The following is a 22332-nucleotide window of genomic DNA, read 5'->3' as shown; positions in this document are numbered from 1 at the left end:
TTACTTTTACTCTGAACCTTCACGAAGTTGCTCTACAACAGGACCCCATTATGAATTACATTGTGTCTCCCCCAAAATACAGAATGCAAACTATAACCCCCATACAAGGGGGCTCCAAAAGGTTTGCAAAAAAATTTTATTATCTTTTAATTCAGGTTTCCACCAACTTTTTGAAGCTCCCTGTACAGGTAGGTTTGATCCCCTCTGGGAATCGACTTTTCTTTGTTAACAAGGTTCTATCAGTATGGGTGTTGCCAAACTCAAGTTTCATTGCCCTCTGGTTAAGATAAAGTCATGTGACTTCAAACACAGCAAAGTTGCATTAGTTGTCCAAGGAGAAGGAAGATCACTCTCAAAGCACTGTCTCCCTAAACAAAATGATTCAGGGAGCTGTTCAGCTGTCAGATGGATAGAGTCCTGGTGTAGTGTTGTAGGCTAAGCAGTGAACCACAAAGTCAGTATGAACTGCAAAGTCATTGGTTCAAAACTCACCAGTCACTCCTTGGAAGCCCTTAACAACATCAGAAATGGGCTGTATAATTTAAGAGGGGCAGGGTTAGGACTTGGCCTGGAAGACACGGTTCTGAGACATTCCAGGGTCATCCGAAGCCAAGGGGGTCCTAATGGCGGACATTCTGTAATCAGACTAGCACTGACTGGCTCAGGGGCCAGTCAACAACTATGTGCAATAGGACAGTTAACAGGAAAGCAGAGCACAGTCTTCCTTATCACCTAACTGGCTCTATGGTCTTTGTGTCTGGTATCCATTTGGAATGTCAGGGGTCCTTTGTTTAAGGAGAAACACCAAGAGGCTTCTATTGCAAGCAACAGGCTCGATTCTGTGAACCCTTTTCTTTAGGTGTAATTTGCTTGTATGGTTTAACTGAAGGCATCTTCAGGTCTGGGTAGTTGTTGTTAAGTGCCATATAGCTGGTTCCGACTCAGTGACCCTGTATAGGGTTTCCGAGGAGTAGCTGGTGGATTTGAACCGCCAACCTTGTGGTTCAACCAACCGTGGGGTCCAGTGCTTAGCCTACAGTGCCACACCAGGTCTCAGTAGGAATTCTTAAACCTACTTGGCTTCATGTTATTATTGTGCAGTGCTGTTTAATCGGTTACAACTCATAGGGACCCTGAATAAGGTTCCAAATCTTTATGGGAGCAGAAAGTCTCCTCTTTCTCCTGCAGAGTGGCTGGTAGATTCGAACTGATCATTTTGCAGTTAGCAGCTCAACTCATAACCCACTATGCTTACCAGGGTTTAGCACTCCAATGCTTTTCCTACCATTCCACACTTCAAAGACTGTGTGCTCAGACAATCACTTTTGAGATAAGAGTAGCTTAAACACAGAAGTAAGCAAGGACACACTGGGGCAGATTGATGACCTGTGGAGATCACCACAGAACTAAGGAACAGACGCTAAAAAGGAGACACAGCCTTTCCCCAAAGCACACAGAGAGACAGCCTATCACTAGAGCTGGTGCCCGGAGTTTGGACTTTCAGCCTCCTGAAGAGTGAGGGAAGAGATTCCTGTTGGTTGAAGCACCCGCTTGTAGTATTTCTTTTACACAGCACTAGAGATCTAGGACAAGGCGCTCTGGTAGCGTAGTGGTTACGAATCGGGCTGCGAACCTCATGGTCAGCAGTTCGAAACTACCAGCTGAGATGAGGTTTTCTGCTCCCGTAAAGATTTACAGCCTCGGAAACCCTGGACAGGGTCGCTATGAGTCAGAACCGACTCCACGGCACCTAACAACAACAACGAGAGAACTACGACAGTCCTTCCAGCCCCCGGCCACTGCTCCTCAGCTTCCTAGCTCTGTGGATTTACTCATTCTGGTGTTTCATACAGTCCTCATATGGTACTGTAGGATACGCACTGAATTGCCACCAGCTACTCCTGGGGAGAAAACATTTGGCCTCTGTAAAGATTTACAGAGCAACTAGGAGTTGTTAACAAATGAGTTGGACTTGACGGCATGGAGTTTGTTTGGGTGTTGATTGTTTTATATAAATGGAACTGTACAGTACACAGCCTTTCATAACTTTTTTTTTGGTCACTTTAGCATGTTTCCAAGGTTTATCCACATCACTGCATGCATCAGAACTTTATTCCTTTTTAATGGCTGAATTGTTAAGTGCCATAGCAACCCTGTATAGAATTTCCAAGGTACAGCTGGTGGATTTGAACTGTCAATCTTGCAGTACAACTGGACCCTGTGGTCCAGTGCTTATCCCACGGCACCACAGTATTATATGGGTAGACCAGTTTAGCCATTCATCAGTTGGTAGAATGTTCATGTATAGGTTTTTATGTGGACACATATGTTCTTATACTTGGGAGTGGAATTGCTAGGTCACACAGTTAACTCTGGTAGCGTAGTGGTTACGAATCGGGCTGCTAACCTCAAGATCAGCAGTTCCAAACTATCAGCTGTTCCACGAGAGAAAGATGAGGCTTTCTGCTCCCGTAAAGATCTGCAGCCTCGGAAACCCTGTACAGGGTCACTGTGAGTAGGAACCGACTCCACGGTACTTAACAGTTAACTCAAAAAGAGGCTGGTGGCGCAGTGGGCTTAGCAATGTGCTGTGAACCATAAGGTTAGCGGTTCAAACCCACCAACTGCTATTCAGGAGAAGGATGAGTCTGCTTCCATCACGATTTACAGTCTCCAAACCCTTACATGGGGTTGCTATTAGTCAAAATCAACTCAGTGGCAGTGGGTTTTGTTTTTTTTTAATGGTGTTTTTAGGTGCCCTGGTGGCACAGTGGTTAAGCACTCAACTGCTAACTCAAAGGTCAGTGGTTTGAACCCACCAGACGGTCGTCGGGAGAAAGAGGAAACAGCCTACATCCATAAAGAAAGCCTATAGGACAGTTCTCCTGTCCTCCAGCGTCTCAATAACTCCATGGCAACAGGGTGTGTTTGGGGGTTTTTTTTCCCCCCTAATCCTACTCCGCAGCTACAGCATAGTTTTGCATTCCACCAGCAAAGGATAAGGGGTCCAAGTTCTCCATATGTTCACCAACACACATAGCCCTGGTAGTGGGGGGTGAAGTGGGAGGTCACTGTGGCTTCGGTTCCACGATGAATAACGACGGACGTCACCAGGCACTTACCTGACGGCTGTACAGCCGAGACCCTCACCAGGGCTCCTCCTGCGAACTACACCTACCCCAGGGGACGCTGCCGCACACTGGGGTGTGAGGAGCTCAGTCTGAGAGCAGAGGAATGCTACAGGGACACTGTGACCCGGTGGCCAGGGGTCACGAGGCGGCGTCGGGCGCCCCAGATCAGACTACCAGCCCCGGAACGCGGACCTTTGCCTCCCTTGGCCCCGCGCCGCCAGCTCGAGGAAGCCCCGCCCCGCCCCGACGCTCCGCATTGCGATTGGCTGTATCCCTGCCCGGCCCCCGGATCGGCCAATGGGACGGACGCGAGCGCACGCCGGAAGTCGGAAGTCGGAGGTCCGCGGCGCCCGGGACGGCGTGCCCCCTCGCAGCTGTTGCCTGGCGCCATGCGAGGCCTTGGGCCGGGCCTCACGGCGCGGCGTTTCCTCTCGCTGCGGTTCCCTTCGCGGCCGCCTCGGCCGCCCGGGGCCTGGCTATCTAGCAGGCCCGCGGCGGCGGCCGGCGCCCTGGAGCGGGCCATGGACGAGCTGTTGCGCCGCGCCGTACCGGCCACGCCGGTATACGAGCTGCGCGAGAAGACGCCAGCACCGGCTGAGGGTCAGTGCGCGGACTTCGTTAGCTTCTACGGCGGCCTGGTCGAGGTGGCCGAGCGGGCTGAGCTGCTGAGCCGCCTGGCGCAGGGCTTCGGCGTGGATCACGGCCAGGTGGCCGAACAGAGTGCCGGCGTGCTGCAGCTGCGCCAGCAGTCGCGGGAGGCGGCCGTGCTGCTGCAGGCCGAGGACCGGCTGCGCTACGCGCTCGTCCCGCGTTACCGCGGCCTCTTCCATCACGTTAGCAAGTTGGACGGCGGGGTGCGCTTCCTGGTGCGCCTGCGCGCCGACCTGCTGCAGGCGCTGACGCTCAAGCTGCTGGAGGGGCCGCACATCCGGGTAAGGGGCCCCTGCAGCCCCAGACCCCCGCTCGGAGCCTCCCAGCCCCAGGCCCTCCAGGCCCGGGTACATAATTCTCCAAAAATAACCTTTACTGGTGAGTCGGTTCCGACTCACAGGGACCCCACAGAACAAACTAGAACCGCCCCCGGGTGCCGGAGGCCGTCTTTCTCCCCTTGAGAGCTTGTTGGGTTTGAACCTCCGACCTTGTGGGCAGCTGCTGAGTGCCGCCAAGACCCTTTTTAGAACATAACAAAACCAAACTCACTGCCGTTCAGTAGGTTCCGACTCACTTTAAGTCTTTACCGAAATTGACTGCCGCATCGGTCTCCTACGGAGCGACTGGTGGTTTCGAACCATCAACCTTGTGGTTGGCAGCTTGTTTAACCCAGGGCGCCACCAGGGCGCCTTTCTCCTACATCCTCGCCGCTCGGTTTCGCTTAAGTGGAGTGTCAGGCACACAAGCTCCTTCAGGCGCTTCGTGATCTATTCCTTTGCCGAGAGCCTCTTTCTCGAAGGGGCTTCAGAAAGTTGCTGAAGGAAATGAACTCGCCCACTGTGACCCCACCGGAGCCAATCGGGAGGTCTTCACCCCTTAGAATAATCAACCATTTCGAAGTTCCAGGGAAAATTCCGTCTTTTCATTCCATTTTTTCTGCAAACGCTCCGAAGCCCCGCATATATGATGTACTTGAAAGTATTAAATGGAGCCCTGGCCTGCCAGGGTGTTGACCACAGTTGATTGAATGCCCACTGTGTGTAAGAACTTGTTCTAGAACGTTCTGGGATATGCACAGAGATGATTAGCGCAGCAGGTCACCAGCGGCCAGAAGTCTGGATGCATTCCAGCTGTCCCTGCCTTATATGTTTAGGTGGGGTGTTTTGCCTTCCAGCATTCACCCCTAAAATGTAATGATTCTAAGTTGACTCTTGGGGTTGTTCAGTGCTTAGCACAGTGAGTGCTTGTTGAGTACAAATAAATACTTTTGAGTGTAAGTTGAATAGAGTCCTTTTATATGGTGAGGAAGCCCCCCAGTGAGTTGATGGGCACAGTGAGGACAGCAGTAAACACAAGCAGACTGAGGATGGTGCCCAGCCCACTGTGTTTCCATCTGTTGGACAGAGCATCACTGAATCGGAACCAACTTGACAGCACGTAACAACAACACAACACACTGCTAGTATGAAATGTGGAAGGATGCTTAACCTGCCCCTTTAGTAAAGGAAAAGCGATCTTTCAGGACGCTCTGACGAATGTGATTAGGTGCATTTGGCTTTACAAAATTTAACAATTGAATGTTGTTGTTAAGTACTGTGGAGCCAGTTCCAACTCATAGTGACCCAGCACAGGGTTTCTGAGGCTGTAAATCTTTACTGGGAGCAGAAGGCCTCATCTTTCTTCCGAGGAACAGCTGATAGTTGGGAACTGCTGACCTTGAGGATGGCAGCCTGACTCGTAACCACGACGCTCCCACAGAGAACTGACATGGGCATCAGACGCCCCGATGACACAGTGTGTTAAGTGTTCAGCTGCTGATCAGAAGGTTGGTGGTTCCAACTCAGCAGCCCCTCCACTGAGAAAGCTGAGGCAGTCAGCGTCTGTAAAGATTTCCCTCAGAAACCATACAGGGCACTTCCTTGCCCTGTAGGGTCACTGTGTTGGGCTCAACTGGATGGCAGTGGGTTTCGTTGGGCCATTGGCATAGAAGTTTCCACATTTATTGCTTCCCTCCTAGGTGAGTGGTATTCGTGCTCCATTTTAAAACCGATTGTCATCAAGGCTGTCCTGACTGAACGACCCCTTGGTGTCAGAGTAGAACTGTACTCCAGAAGGGTATCGAGGATGATTTGTCAGTAGTTCACTGTCCTCTCAAGACACCTTTGGATAAACTCAGACTTCCAGCCTCTAAGTGTGCTCCACCCGGCGACTCCTGTCTCTTCTTTAACTGTCAAGGAAAGGGATGTTGAGGTCATGTGACTGGTCCCAGAGCGCAGAGCAAATCGATATCTGTCTCTGATTATCCACCCACACACAGAACCCCAGTGGCACTATGGTTTAAGCATTGGGCTGCTAAATGTGAGGTCAGCAGTTCAAAACTCACTAGCACTCCGTAGGAGAAAGATGAGGCTGTTTTCTCCTTTGGAGTCCTGGTGGGGAGCTGCAGGATTAATACACTGGACTGCAAAGTTAGTTAAACCACAAGGTTGATGGTCCAAACCCACCCGCTGCTCTCTGGAAACCCTGTATAGGGTCGCTATGAGTAGGAACCAACTCAACAGTAGTTAACAACAACAATCTTTGTGGAGACTTAGTCCCGGCAACCTTGTATGAGTTCACTAGGCCTCCAGATCAGCTCCATGGCAGTGGGTTTGGTTTGGTTGGATTTGGGGCACATTCCATTGTGCGTTCCAGGCTGCTGCGTGCCATTAAGGGGATTTATTTCAGAGCAATGCAAAGGCTCAGATTTGCTTGATGAGACCATTGGTTGTGTTACCTAGGACCTCACACCTGCTGTCTGCTGCTCAGACTCAGAACCTGCCACTGCTAATGGCAGCAGCATGGAGTCAGCCATGGTTCTGTCTCCTGTGTGGATCATGTTCCCGGCTCCAGGCCCGTCTGAAATGCAGGGCCCTCCTGTTCTGCACACACTTGGCTCCCTCTCCTTGAAGCAGGGACCAGTGCTCCACAGTGGTCTCTCTGGAGCTTGATCCTTGTGGCTTAGAAGTGGAAGAATTAGCTTGTTGCCTGTACCCAGAACAAGGTCATCCACTCATCTAACCCCTAGTCTGACATGTATCCTATACCAGGCATACTCTGAATACCAAGCTCGCGCGGCCCTCTCAGAGCTTCCATTCTAGCATGAGAAGAGCTAACACTTAACAACTTGCCTCTCGAGGAGCCCTGGTGGCACCATGGGTTAAGCATTGGGCTGCTAACCACAAAAGTCGACAGTTCAAACAGCTGCTCTGCTGCAGAAAGCAGAGGCTGTTCCTCTGTGGGCAGTAAGTGTGTTTCAAGCACATGCCTATATAATCTTCAACAACCACTAGGGAGGGCACTGCTTTGTAGGTGAGGTGGTAAGAGCTTGCCAGGGACAGAGCTCAGGAGAGCTAGAACTGAAGCCCCATCTCCAGGACTCCAACATGATGTACTTTGTACGGACTGCTGTGAACCCGCTTGGAGGACCCCCATTCCACAAGCGCTCCTTGCCTCACCTTTGTTGACCTTTGAACTTGCAGGTGTACAGCCTATGTGGGCCTAGTCCTGAGCGTTCACCCTGTCTCAGGCTCCTCACCTACTGAATCCCAGAAGTACAGGGACCCTGTAAATCCACGGCATACGTGAGGCCACCAGGCTGCTTTGACGCCAGCAGTGGCTATGGTATAGAGGTCTCTTGGTGGCACAAATGGTTTGCACCCAGAACCCTGGTGGCTCTGTGGGTTAGGCATTGGACTGCTAACTACCAGGTCGGCCATTCAAACCCAACATCCCCTCCTCAGGAGAAGGATGAGACAGACTGTGCTCCCATAAAGGTTTATAGTCTATGAAACCCTGTATAGGGCTGCTATGAATTGAAATCGATTCGACAGCACCGGGTTTGGTTTTGGTGAGACTAAGGCAGTACATAAACACGTGGTTACTAACTGAATGGTTGGTACTTAGGACTACTAGACCCTGTGAGGGAGAAGGATGAGGCCGTGTGCTTCTATAAAGGTGTTGGTAAGGTGGTTCTGACTCTCAGAGACCCTTCCTTGGAAACCCTTTGTGGGTAGTTCTGCTCTGCCCTGGAGGGTCACTATGAATCGGAATCGACTTGACTGCAGTGTGTTTTGACTGACTTAACAGGTTGATGGTTTGAACCTACCCAGCAGTACCACAGAGGAAAGGTCTGGTCATCCACTTCAGTAAAGATTGTTGTTGGGGAGTGGAGTGCAGTCAGTTGTGACTCACAGTGACCCTGTGTAGGGGTTCTGAGGAGCACCTGGGGAGTTTGAATCACCGATCTTGAGGTTCAAGCTGACCTTACAATCCAGGGCTCCTACAGTGCCACACACCCCCATGGAGCAGTCCTCTCTAACTCCTGGGTTGGAACTGACTCCGGGGCCATGGGGTGATTCGGTGTGGTTTAGGGAGAAAGCCCTAGGCAGGAAGGGCTCATTAGCTCTGTATCACCAAGTGGGGTCTCCAGGGAGGCTCAAGGTCATCCTGCTGCTTTTAAGAAATATCCTAAGGGACATGTGGGAACTTTGCTGGAAGCACTGCTTACAAATAGGGCACCGTTGGTCAGGGCTTTGCTCTCGGACCCAGGGTTATGATGACTATGGGACAGATGGGAGAATCTGAAAGGCTGACTTTGCTGAACAGAGTCTCACACCCAGCATGTGACCCCGCGGCGGATGACCTGCAGGGACAGATTGCTTTCCTTGGGCTTTTTAAGTCAGATGAACTCTCTCTCCTCTCCCGGGATCCTTAGAGTTCAGACTCAGCACCAAGCTTCTTTGCCAGGAAGAGACAAAGTGCTATTTTGAAGAACGTTTTACAAACCGCCAAAGGTCACATACCACCAGAGCTGTGGTTTTGGAGAGAGCAAGTTCATTGCCCAGGGAAGATGAGCCTGGTCCCTCCGGCTCCCTGATTCATTGGTGTTGATTTGCAGACATGGTTAGAGTGTAACAAGTTCAGTCATCCTGGTGGATTTATTTATTCCAAGAAAGGAATTTTAATTGTCTTAATAATTCATGAATTTGTAGGAAAATGCTTGTCCGTACTCTCGAGTGACCTAGTGTCCAGATCCTCAGCTTGTACCTGGAGCTGGAGCCGTGGAGAGTGGCGTAAAGCCCGCCTGGGGGCAGCGCAGTCACATGGGAGACAGATGTTCCTTTTGGTGAGGGATGCGAGAGCCTCTTTGGTAAAATGCTGTTTTGTCCTCAGTGAAAGTTCCCAGTGAGTTAGGACTGGTCACTGGGCCTGGACTTGTGACCTCTCGTCAAGCACTTCCCTTTGATGCTATCCTGGAACTTTAGAAAGGAGCCCTGGTGTTGCCGTTAGGAGTTAGACCATGAACCTCAAGGTCATGGGTTCAAACCCACCAGCCACTCCTCACGAGACAGATGAGACATTCAGTCTTGGAAACCCTGTCTAGGGTCACTGTGAGTTGGAACCGGCTCGATGGCAGTTTGGTTTTGGGGTGTGGCAGTGAGTGAAGCAAAAAGAAGGTCCTTTCAGAGAAGCTGACGAGTGAGTGCATTTTAAGCCTCATCCTTCCATGGCTCTGAGCACACAGAGGCCTGGATTTCCATCCAGCCGCCATTGGCTCTGTGCTCTACGTGTGGTCAGTCGTGGGAGGAGTGGATGGTGGACAGCTGTGGTTCCTGGAGCATATCCACAGAGTGCCCGGTGTGTACGTGTCCCTGGGTGCTTGACCACTAACCAAAGGATTGGCAGTTTAGACCTACCCAGGGATGCCTTGGAAGACCAGCCTGGTGATCTGCTTCCAAAAAGTCACCGTCTTGAGAAGCTGAGGAGGCGTTTCTGCGCACATGGGGCCATGAGGAGTCAGGGTTGACTCATTGGCAGCTGACTTGGTGTGTGTGTGTACATGTGCGTGTGTTTTTCAGTGATGTTTCTGAAGGCCCATTTTGAGTAGAGGAGTTAAGATCCCCAGTGGAGGGGAGGTGAATCTTGGATGTGATGAGTGAGCACACACAAGTTAGCTCGTGCTTACCTTGCTGACAGAGGCTCCGTTCCTGTCAGGAACTATAGATGTGAAAAGAGGCTTTGGTTCTGCAGGAAGGGGCTGTGGAGTTGGAAGAGAGGCAGATGCTAGCCAGACCTGGAAGCAGAGTCTTTGATGAGGTGAAACTGTGTGAAACTGTTGACTATAGATGAGCAATGAACAGAGGTCAGCCTGTGTTTACCTTGCTGATTTGGGGTTCCAGCCCTGTCCAGAATGTTGTTGTTATTAAGTACAGCGGAGTCAGTTCTGACTCAGAGTGACCCTGTGCAAGGTTTCCGAGGCTGCAAATCTTTACGGAAGCAGAAAGTCTGACCATTCTCCCGTGGAACAGCTGGTAGTTTTAAACTGCCGACCTTGAGGTTAGCAGCCCAATGTGTAACCACTACGCTACCAGAGCTCCTTTGTCCGGGATGGTCTATGTGAAAAGAGAGGCTGTGAGGTGCAAGACAGCCCCCAGTGCTGGAGAAGGTCTGAGCACAGGTGGGCAGCGTGTAGATGTTGCAGAGACCACTCTCGAGGTTTCAGAGGGAGCTTCTGACGGGAACGCAGTTCACAGACCTAGGGCCAGTGTTCCAGGAGAGCCAGCCCCTGACAACCTGCCCAGAAACCTTTTCTGGGCCACTCCCAACTCGAGGGTCTGCTTAGACGTGAGATGCCATCTAGGGGATCGGTGGCCTTTCTGGGTTTTCTTCACTCCAGATGGGTCTCGGAGGTCTTCAGAGAACAGTATTTCTGGTGTCTGCTCCCTGGGTGTCATTTGAAATGGTCCCTGTATTTGTGGTCAGGATGCTGTTGGCCGTGAAAGCAGGATTGTATTACCCTCCGTATGTGATCACGACAGGAAACCCGCTGCTATTAGCCCATTCCGACTCAGCGACCCTGTCCAGGGTTTCCAAGACTGAAGCCTCTGTGGGAACAGCTGCTGAGTTTGAACTGCTGACCTTGTGCTTAGCAGCTCCAACACTTAGCCCGCTGTGCCACCAGGATTCCCTTGATCATGACCGTAGTGCACGAATAGTGAGCAGCCACACCTGACGGATCTTCTCTTAAAATACGAAGGCCCCACACAGCCGTCATCAGTCCCCACCTAAACACTACGGGGGACTCCTGGTGTGGCGCTAGGGGATGCGCGCTGGGCTGCAAACCACAAGGTTGGCAGTTCCAACCCGCCTACTGCTCCTCGGAAACCCTGTACAGGGTCTCTGTGACTTACAACGCAACTCAACAACAACAAACACTGGGGGAAAGGCACTGGTGGTTCAGCAGTAGGATTCCCATCGTCCACGTGACGACCCCATTGCTATCTCCGTCCAGTGCACCTCCCGGACTGCCATCTCCCGTGGGCCGTGGAAGCGTGTGGGTGGCTCTGATACTCACAGGATTCCGCAGTTTCCAGATGCAGACAGACTGGAGAGAAAGACCGATGGATCACGTAGCTCCGAGCCAAGGCACCAGGAAACCTTTGGTTCCTGTGTGTATGGAGTTGCCTGAGTCAGGGACTCACTCACTGATGGTGACAATCCTAAGAGGAGGGTGGGAGACAACTTTTTTTTCCTTTACTGAGAGAAAAGTGAGCTGGCCTGAAGAGTGCCATCCACGACAACTGACCGTGGACAAAACCGCAGTGCCGTCGAGTTCTGCAGACTCCCAGCGACCCGAGAAGACAAGGAGAGCTGCTTTGTGGGATCTTCTGTACGGGAGCAGGCAGGCCCCACTGACTTGGGCAGTCCTGCACCAAGCTGGCCAGAGAAGGACTTGGCTTTAAGGGCCCCAGAGGCTCCCTGGCAGTTGTATGTTTGAGTCTCATCTTATTGGTAAACAATTGCTGACTTATGAGTGCGTAGCAGAAGCTACCTTCTCTGCTTTACTTGTGAGCTGGTGACCTTGCCACATGAGGAACCTCCATCCAGCCACTGGGCTTTGAGCCTAGCTGGCAACGTGTCACCCTTCACCTCGATTCCCAGTGCTCTGGGACCAGGGTCACATGTGACAGCTGTCACGAGCCTAAAATAGAGTGAGGAGGTTTCTAGAGGGAGTGTGTTCATCAGCGAAACCATCTCTTTCCTAAGTCATGCTGAACTTGGAGGGGAATTCCGGCTTTTGTCTATCAAGAAAGTACCTGCGGTAGGGATGGAGATGCTGATGCAGCTCCCCGTAGGGCGCAGGTCAAAATCCCAGGAAATCCAGGAAACTGCAGATTTTTGTTGATGCATTTGCATTTTTTGGGGACAAGGGTTTGTGGTTTTCAGCAGTGTTATGAGAACTCCGGGAGATTTTTAAGAACCACTGGAATCCAATGTACCAAGTGGAGTTGTGTGAAGAGCCATTCTGTATGACTCGTGTTGTCTCTGTGGGCTAGCAGATGATATTTCTCATCTCCTGTCCTGACTGTTTCCCACCCACCAACCTTCCAGTCTGCCTTTGTCTCCTCTGTCCATCCTGTGACATGGTCCACGTGGAAGGCACCACCTGATGCTTGGAAACTATAGAAATGAATCTAAAATGCTTCTGCTTCTGTGGAGCCTAGAGCCTGGGAGAGATCGGCGAAAGCTCATACCTGTGGACTCCAGAGACCAAAGGAGTTGCAGAGACCTTCTCGTCGACCCAGTGTGGCTCTACTACCTTCTGGTGGTGTCCAGCCGTGACATCCCATGGCTCCTACCAGCTGGCCCTCGGTCACTTCCCCTTACCTCATGGGGTGACCAGAACAAACCTCTGGTCTTGTCCATGTGCTCTTATTGATCCTAGTGTGTAAAGATGGAATCTCCTGTCTTTCTGAAATAGGCCATGTCTCCTCAGATGAGAGTTCTGTGTACCTTCAGCTTTGAGGCGGACTCAGCATGTGCAGTGACCCTATGAAATGTTTACAGCTTTGGTCAAACTGCCCCTTCCAGGGCTTATGCCATTGTGTTGTATGTAATCTTTATCCAAAGAGTCATAAGGTCGGTTCTACACCAGACATACTGAAGGTTTGCATCATTCAGTTACGTTTGTTTACCAGTGAGGTCGTGGTTTTCTTAATAGAGACTTTGCCTTTCGCAGAAAGGTCTGTGGTTAGCAGCTAGGACTTGGGCGGGATGATGGTGCTTCATGGTGATCTCAGAGAGCCAAATGTCTGTCTTGTTCTCCTTCCCACAAAGTGCCTTCCTCCCCACAACTACCTCAAGATGGCTACTGCAGCTTGAGCCACCACACCACCTTCCAGTTATAGTTGAGAGGGAAGGGCAAAGAAGATGGCTAAGGGAGTGGTCCAGCTGGCTTTAAGTAAGGTTCCCAAGAGTTGCCCCAGGCCGCCTCTTTGTGCAGTCCCCTGGCCCGAACTCAGCTTCCTGATGTTCCTAGCTGTAGTGCCATCTTTGTCTTGGACAGCCTTGGGCCTTGCTAGGAACTGAGCCTTCTGTTCATTTGGAAGAGAAGGAATGAAAACAACTACTAGGTGACGGCAGGCAGTGTCCGCTGCCCTTCGCATCCTTTGCTCTGGCTGTTAGCATCCTGCCGTGCCCTGGGCCCCTATGTCCATGGCCTTCTGCCCTGAGATGACATCTACTTCCTCTTCTCACTTGCCTCTGGATTTTCCAGCCTTGCTCATGAGGTTTTCTAGCAAGGACATCTTTGGTGATAACCAACTCAAGTCATTTTTAGAAGTAAATATAAGTGAACTGAAGCTGTTGTTGACATTAAATGCTGCCAAGTTGGTTCTGACTCATAGAAACCCTGTACAGGGTTTCTAATAAGTGAATGGTGGGTTTGAACCACCATCCTTGAGGTTAGCAGTCCAGTGCTTATCCTACAGCACCACACCTGAAACTAGAATAAGATCATTGTAGATTCCCTAAGTTTAAGACTAGTGATACTTCAGGATACTGCTCTGGACCGCAAGATTGGTTTGAACGGTAAAGTTGGTGTTTCCAAACTTACCTTGGAAACTGTAAACGGGGTCGCTATAAGTCGGAATCTACTCGACACTTAACGATACAATAACAACAGGTTTAAAAACTAACATGATAAATGGAGAAAAGATTGAAGTTCCCAACGTTTTCATTTTGCTTGGATCCACCATCAACAGCCGAGAAATCATATGACCTACTCCATTAGACAAATCTCCTGCGCAAAACCTTTTTAAAATGTTCAAGAGCCAAGATGTGAGTGTGAGGGCTAGGGAGTGCCTCTTAGGCCTATGAAAGTGAGACACTGAATAAGGAAAGACCACAGAAGAATTGATGCATTTGAATTATTGAAAGTACCATGGACTGCCAGAAGAACAAACAAATCTTTATTGGAAGAAGGACAGCCAGAATGCTCCTTTTGAAATCTCATACTTTGGACACATTATTGGAGTGACCAGTCCATTGAGAAGAACATCATGCTAGGTAAAGTGGAGGGTCACTGAAAAAGAGGACGACTCCCAAGGAGATGGGTTGACACCGTGGCGGCAGCAGTGGACTCAAGCGGCACGGCAGAGAGGACGGTCCAGGGCTGGGCAGTGGTTTTTCTGGTGTGCGTAGACAGGGTTGGTGTGAGTCAGAACGGAGTTGACAGCATCTAACAGCAAACCGTTTGGGAAAAAAACGCCGATTCTACTCGGACCTGCTGTCATCCGAAAGCCGTGTTCTGACTGTGACAATACGAAAATCAGCCTGGGACCACGTACTTGATTCTCTTAGGAGACAGGGAATTCTGTGCTGGCCAGTGAAAGGGCGTCCGCTTCTTCAGACACGATCATTCCGAGCCTGTCTGGTGTTGGTCTCATTGCTCATTCGTGTCACAGACTTCGCTAGGCTTCCTATGCACAGCCAACTGGAAGACATCATGTGCTTTAGGCAGCTTAGACCGGGTTGCATGGTCCCATCTGGGGCTCTTACAGATGACAGTCCCTTTCCATTCACAGACACCCTGTAGGGCCCAGTAGAACTGCTCCAGGGGGTTTTCAGGGCTGTCCTCTCTAAGAGACCGCCACATCTTTCTCCCGCAGAACGACTAGTGGATTTGAACCACCAACGTTTTGGTTACCAGTCCATTGATAATCCAGCACACCACTAGGGTCTCCTGTCAGAGACCAACCTGGTATGAGGTAGGCTTCAGCTCAGATCTCCCTCAGAAGCAGCAGCTTAGAGAGTCCGCTAATCATCTTTTATGGTCTTTGCTTTTTGAAGAGTAACAAACATTCTATTCAGATTTTTTTGTGTGTGGTGAGATGTAAATACCCAAACAGCTGCCATTTCAACCCCGTTTGCATGTGCGATTCAGTAACAGTAACTGTATTCATCATGTTTTACAATTGTCTCCACTTAGGACCCCCTGAGCAGCATCTCCTCCCTGTCGCCCCTGGCCCTAGGAACCACTGATCCATCGTGGTCTCTGCATTTGCCTAGTCTAGATTTTCCACATAAGCAGGAGCATACCGCGCTTGTCCTCTGGTGTGCGGCTCAGAGAGTTAGTGGACTTCATAGTTGTCCTTTGCCTCGTGTTTTCACTTTCCACTGCTGTTGGCTGGCGGCCTTGCCAAAGTGGGTGTGATCTGTTGTGGTCTGAAGACCCACACCGACCTCCTCCTTTTCAGGAAATGGACGGTGTGCTGAAAAGCATGCTCTCAGAATGGTTCTCCTCCGGGTTCCTCAACCTAGAACGGGTCACCTGGCATTCCCCGTGTGAGGTGCTTCAGAAAATCAGTGAGTAAGTATCCACGCTCGCCCTTCCTGTCTCCTCTCTCTCCTATGCCTCACAAGGCAGTCTGCGCAAACGCAAACACGGTGGCGCCTATCGCAGGCGGTCCCATAGTCATGGAGGAGAAAGGGCTTGGCTGGAAAGTGTGTATCTGCTGGGGACTCTTGTTAACCGACTCAGACGGCCCAGTCACTGGACGCTGTGTGCACACGGGTCATCAGGCTGGCACTTCGTTCATCTCCCTGTTAACATTCCTCCTAAAATGAAGTGACTGCACATATGATAAAGGAATAGTCGCCGTTGAGTTGGCCCACCGTTTGTCACCCCATGTGTCGTGTGTGTGAGTAGAACTGTGCCCCCATAGTGTTTTCGGTGGTTGATTTTCAGTTTACCCAGGCCTTTCTGTCCAAATCCTCTTTTAGGTGAATTTCAATCTCCAGCCTTTCCATTAGCAGCCAAGCAGGGACACAACTTGTAACTGCAGGTACACGTGTCACGCTTGTCCTCATAACCCAGAGAACCTCGTTTCACCTCAGAATCTCCACAGCCTGGTTGTCTGATGGCATCTCTGGCTTAAAAGTGCCCCAGTGGTGGGAGTGTAGCAGACTGGGGGGCTGACAGGGCCTGCTGCCATGCTGCCTGCTGACCTCTAAGTAGTGGTCCAGTGTGGCGGCCACACAGACTCAGGGACAAGGGTTAGCAGTGACTTCAAACTTGCAGGGGCCAGAGGAGATTAAGCCCTTGGTTAGATTTCTACATAAATGTTTCCTGAGAGCATCACAAATAACATCTTAAAACGAATCAAGCTCTTGAGCTCAAAACAAAATTGAACTTCCTCCTAGTCAGTGCTGTCTCCCACAAAGATGGTTTTCTTGGAATCTTCCTGACACGTCGACTCAGGCGATATTTAAAGGACTTGTCTGACTCCCGTGAATGGTTCTGGAACTTGTCCATGAGCCTGTTGTCGCGTTTTTTGATACTCACCAGGTCTGAAGCAGTGCATCCTGTGAAAAATTGGATGGATATAAAGCGTCGCGTGGGGCCTTACAGAAGATGCTACTTTTTTTCTCACTGCTCCACCCCAGAGGAGCCACTGGTGGTTCTCCATGTGGCCCTGACCAGCGACATCTCCAGCAACATCCAGGTATTTTTGGTTTTGTCCACCGGGAGCACTCGTTGGCCTCCAAGGCTCCTGATAAGCCTTTATTTTTCTTAGTTCATTTTAGCCTGGCTTTTAAAAATAAATGGTGGTGGATTTTTACGAATTTTGAGGTGAGGTGGAGTGTCGAATACAGCCCCATAGTGTAGAGGAAGGTCCGTACTAGAGCCGCTGGGTTTATGGATCTTGTGCAGCAGGGAACGGTCCTGGGGGAACGGTTAGGATGCGTGTCGCAGTGTTCTGGCATTTGTAAAACGCCTATAAGGAGTTTAAAAGACACATGATAGAAAAAGCGGCTGCTTACTGTCATCTTGTATGACCCCAGAACTCTGCTGGGTAAGTGGAGATTCTGGAAATTGGTTGCCCCTGTATGTAACAGGCATGTCTTCTCCCGGAGTGGCCCGGTGAGTGGTGAGCACGGTCACACAGGTGACAGAGACGCCATTTCTGAACCCACAGAGTTAGCTCTTCCCTGCATGTGTTCCAGGAGGGGCCCACTGCCCTCAAAGCACACCCTTCACGTTCTCACAGACCCCTTTGAGAACCAGTGGGAGGAGAGTGGAGGGCCTTGCCTCACGGGAAGTGAAGTTGTATTAGACACAACTTTAGAAATCACGGGGGTTCCCAGAGACCATCAAGGGACCCTGGGTCCAAAAGGCCTACTTGTGGAATCCAAGGTACCTGGTGGAATTTAAGTGACTTTAAATGTGTTCATCAAAAGTAAGCCAGTCCTTGTAACTAAAGAACAGATTGGCTCACCAAATAATAAATATCACCCATGAATACTGTGCTCCTTCCAGAAATCACCTGTGTGCGACCAAAGAGTCAGCAGTGACTTTAGAACAAAGGCAAGGAGGAGAAAGGAAAACTAGATGCATGGAAACAGAACAACCTGAAGGGAAATAATGAGACTATTTATACATTGTGAAGAATATTTCCAATGTCACTGAATAATCTATGTAGAAATTGTAAACCTTCCCTGAAAACGCACTACAATGTGTATAGATTTTAAAGTAAACCGGTTGTGCTTGCGTCAGAGCAGACTAAAAAGTGACTACCTGATAGTTCACTGTTGTATGAGACCGTCAGAGGCTCCAGGCTTAGCGGAAACACTTCAAACAGAGTCCGCGAGCTCACTCGTTTGTGTCTGAGTGTGCATTTCCACTTAGGAAAAACACACATGCCAGCCCAAATGCCAAAAAAGTATATAGCAGGGCCATAAAAGGCAAAAGAAACGTGTGGGAGTCACTAAGGGACAGACAGACAGAGGACGGCGTCGTCTGTGGGGACTGTTCTCAGGGACTGTCATTTGCCATGTGAGGCTCAGTTTGCACAGAGACCTGGAAAAGAAGAGCGGGATGCAGGTCGCACTTGAACTACCCAGGTGCTTGTGAGAGGCCCCCTCCAGAGAGCTTTCTTAACGGAGCGTGAGGAAGCCTGGGGGCCCTGAGCAGAAGGGCTGGTACGTGCTCGGTGAGTACACCATCGCCTCCTTGTCTTCCAGGCCATAGTGAAGGAGTGTCCGCCCGCAGACCCTGAGGACAAGAACAGCATCAGCACTGCTATCTTCTACTCCATCAGTCTGGCCCAGCCTGGCCTCCAGGGCGTTGAGCTGGGAACATTCCTTATAAAACGTGTCATAAAGGAGCTGCAGGTAAGGGTGGCAAAGGCAGATGCTCCCATTCCCCTGAGGAATCTCAAGGGGGGTAGGGTTTCATGAGTGACAACAAATCCTAGTGGGTGGCCCTCTGGACAGGGATGAAGACAGGAGCTGGTGTGCTCTGTGCAGTTGTTAGCAGCCGCAAGCTTACCAGTAATGGGGGCAAGGTGGGCAAAGCCATCCAGCCTCCCAGTAGTCCAAGCACTGTGGCTGTATCCTAGCATGTCAGCCCTGCCGAGGGGACCCTATGTTGCGGGGTGCCCGGGACAGTCCTGAATGCCAGGACTGCCTGCTGCCCTTCTCTCACGTGTCCATAGCCAGCCTCCCCCGGCCTGTGGCTTTGTAACCGACAGCTGGCAGGAGTTCATCACATTTGGAAGCCACGCTGAGAGGTGTGTTTTGCTACCTGTGAACCACCCGCTGAGGCTTCTCTGTACTTCTCTCTGTCCTGCCCTGCCCTGCGCCCCCCACTTCACAGACAGAGTTCCCTCACCTGCAGACCTTTTCCAGTCTGTCGCCCATACCCGGCTTCACCAAGTGGCTCCTGGGCCAGCTGAGCTCGCAGAAGGAGCACAGCCGGAGCCAGCTCTTCACCGACTCGGAGGCTCGGGAGCTGGCCGAACTCACCGGCGGGCCCATCGCCGAGACCCTCAAGGTCTTCCTCAGCGGCTCTGAGTGGGCCAAGTCCGAGAAACTGGTGCGGGCGCTGCGGGCGCCCCTGATGAGACTCTGCGCCTGGTACCTGTACGGCGAGAAGCATCGCGGTTACGCCCTCAACCCCGTCGCCAACTTCCACCTGCAGAACGGGGCTGTGATGTGGCGGCTCAACTGGATGGCCGATGAGAGCCTCAAGGGCGTCAGCAGCTCCTGTGGCCTGATGGTCAATTACCGTTACTACCTGGATGAGACGGCCACGCACAGCACTTCCTACCTGGGCTCCAAACACATCAAAGCCTCCGAGCAGGTCCTCAACCTCGTCTCCCAGTTCCAGAAGAACAGCAAGCTGTAGCCAGTACCTCACCCTGAGCAGGTGTCCCGCCTCCAAAAAGGTGAATTTTCCCCATGGGCCACAGAGGGTGATGTAGCCAAAGGCGGTTTTGTAAGTAAAGCAGAAAACCCCCCTTTGTTCTCCTCTCCGTGGCAGGCCCCTCCCCACCCCCCCACCCCCTACACACACACCCGCTCTTGTCGTCTGGGGAAACTGGTACCGGTGTGAGGTGAGGGGCTGCTCTCAGCCTGAGGAGCCCAGAGTCCGCTGTGGCCTGGGTCAGGGATGTGGCCTTACCTGTCTTCTGAAAGGTCCAGGAGTGGGGCTGGGGGCTGTCAGCCTTTTGAGGACCAAGGCAGGCAGTCCAAGGAGAAGCCTTTTTGAGCCCATAAAGAAGAATTCCGCCACAGCCACATGAAGCCCTTTCTTTCTTTCCACTCGTCGCAAAGGGAGTACGGGGCTGAGCTACATGTTACCAGTCAAAACTGGAAGATTCTAGAAGTGTGAAAAGCTTGGTGACTTGGCACAGAGTTGAGTAGGGTAATCATTGGGTGAGCTTTGAGACTCTAGAAAGACAGCCGTCCCAGTTCATACTGAACTGCCTGGTAAAGAACAAATATGTTCTTTGACGCATTAAACACGTGCTTATTTCAAACCACCTGTGGTTGTTTTTAAGATTCCAGATACTGTCCCGTGGCCTCCACTCAGCATTGTCAGTGGGTGCTCTGGAAGGACCAGGTCTTCAGAACACAGGGGAGGGCGGGAGGGGGGCGGCTGTGTGTGTGTGTGTGTCTGTCTGTCTGTCTGTCTGTGTGTCTGTCTGTGCGGGGACCTGGGGGTGTCTACGTTTCAGGGCTTCAAACCCGTTCATTCCAGGTCAACTCCCTGCAAGAATGTGCCTTTCCAGCCCAGGCAGACAAGTGCTGAATCGAATCGGACTCTACATTGTGACATGGTCTTACGTATACATCGTTAGGTATACATCGCTAGAATGCGCGGCTTGCTGAGTCCTGGTTGGGGCAGTCACCGGCTTCTCAGCTTGGCTCTGGGCTGACTTGGAGGCCTTTTGCTGTCTGCATTTAGTGTCCAGTGAACCTCCAGCAAGCAGTCTGACCTCTTCTGGAGGCAGAATGGTTTGTGGCAGGACCTCACCCCAGACCTGCAGCCGTACTGACACCTCCTTCAGCCTCAGGTCATCTTTGTCATCTTTGGCCTCTGTCTTAAACTTCAGACCCTGACAGCCTTCCGCGTTTCCTTGTCTTGCCTCTTGAATAACATGGAAAGTTCTGCACTCATTCACCTCTGAGCAGTGGCATCTCGCCTGCCCCATATGAAAAAAATAAAACACACAATGCCTACAGCTTTTCTTGGCCCACTGAACAGAGCAAAGCAGACTGCAGCAAAAGCGTGTCCTGCAGCACTGGCTGCCCACTGCCCAGTGCCGCGCTGTGTGTCCTGCACTAGCAGCTCCCCACTGTCCAGCTGGCATCTTCCCGGGGGGACATGGTCGCAGAGTACAGACTCTCCGCCTCCCAGACATGGTTTCCGTCTCACTACCTGTTCAGCTGCTGCCACACTTCTCTAGTGGTGCTGACGCACAAAAGCTACAAGTGAATCCCTGCAGCAGACACACATATTCTCCCTCAGTGTCGGAGGCTGGAAGTCCAAGTTCAGAGACCCGGCTCTAGGGGAGGCCTCTCTCTGTTGACTGAGAAAAGAGAACGCATCTGTAGGCCCAGCCTTCCGTGGAGATCTCCGTGTGTCTTGGCAGCTGTCTTCCCCTGGATCTAGGAGTCTCACATGCAGGGACCCTCCAGTACTGAGGCTGCTCTCCACTGCAGGCTCTTGGTAGCAGTGTGTCCGTCTCTGCTCACTGCTTTCATGTTGCAAAGTTGACTCAAGATACAGCCTACTTTCTGTAGACGACATCTTGCCCCAGTAACATAATACAAGTGAGGGTATCTAACACAAGGTAAACCCCTCAGATCTGGGGAGGCTTCTGTCAGATTGGAGCTCACTGTGGAGGTAATTACGCCGGAATTGATAAACCACAGAATCCTGGCCCAGACAAGATGACACAGAACCATCACTGTCACTGGCTCTGGCAGCCACTCCGGCCACAGTGTCTTCTGGGAAGGGTATTCCCCACGCCCTCCACACTGGAGGAGCTCAGGAGTGTCATGAGTTGTGCTGTAAAAGTTCCCATCGGGCCCCAGCATGTCACCCCTGGGAGTCAGTGTCCCCTCCTTCCCCACACACTCCACCTTGGAGCCTGCCTGTCTCCTCCCAGACCACTGATGTGTGTTCAGGCATGCGACAGACTAGCTGCTTTTGGGGGTCCACCGCTTTGGGGGTTTGGTTCAGCATATCCCAGGTGTCTTTTGCTAAAGGGGGTGTGGGAAAGGTCCCATCCCGTGGTTTGTGAAATCCACATCCCAGCGGTGCGGAAGCTTGTGGCCTTGTTCCCATGAGCCTGGCCTGGCCAGTGCGTGACAGTTCTAACCCTATGAAAGGCATGTGGAGACCAAGGCTCAGTTCACCTCCTGCTCTGTCACTGTCTAGGTGGGCAGCCTGGAGCAGTCAGGGGCCACCCCAACACCATCCCCACGGAAGATGGAGAGCCCCACAGACGACAGTGTCCACAGGGCTTGACAGGGATTCCTGCCGTTGTCATGATGACAGACACGCACACGCCACGGGCGTCTGCTCAGTGTGCACTCACAGATCTGGGGCACATCGTCGGCAGGTCTCGTGTTGTGGCTCTTGGTCACCGTTTCTCTAAAGTGATCAGCACCCTTAGATGACAGGACCTCCTCCCCCACTTACTGAAGAGAGCCCCACCTGGCAGGCCAGCCCACCTAGCTATGTGGCCTCCAGCCTCAAGTCACCGGAACCAGTATTCTGTACCCTGGTCTCCTGCCCCACAGCTGTGTCCTGTGGAGTCACTGTGTCCTCAGCCATTCACCAGCCAGCTGTTGTCCTATCCCAGCTGCGATCCAGTCAGCACACTGTGGAAGACCCCATGTGTGTCAGAGCAGAGCTGTGCTCTAGGGTTTCAAT

At 51.6% G+C, this 22332-nt stretch overlaps 1 protein-coding gene across 1 annotated transcript; it reads left to right on the top strand.

Moving 5' to 3' along the window:
- The first annotated feature begins 3520 nt into the window (after positions 1-3520).
- Positions 3521-19293, top strand: MLYCD (malonyl-CoA decarboxylase). Its single transcript, XM_006860134.1, has 5 exons — positions 3521-4063; positions 15362-15474; positions 16453-16609; positions 18129-18278; positions 18763-19293. Exons 1-5 carry the CDS (start codon positions 3521-3523, stop codon positions 19291-19293), a joined length of 1494 nt encoding a protein of 497 aa, XP_006860196.1.
- The last annotated feature ends 3039 nt before the right edge of the window (positions 19294-22332 follow it).

Source organism: Chrysochloris asiatica, unplaced genomic scaffold (assembly GCF_000296735.1).
Source record: "Chrysochloris asiatica unplaced genomic scaffold, ChrAsi1.0 scaffold00037, whole genome shotgun sequence".
Taxonomy (NCBI): Eukaryota; Metazoa; Chordata; class Mammalia; order Afrosoricida; family Chrysochloridae; genus Chrysochloris; species Chrysochloris asiatica.
Note: the sequence above shows the minus strand (reverse complement) of the source record. Positions and strands in the feature narration are given on the sequence as shown.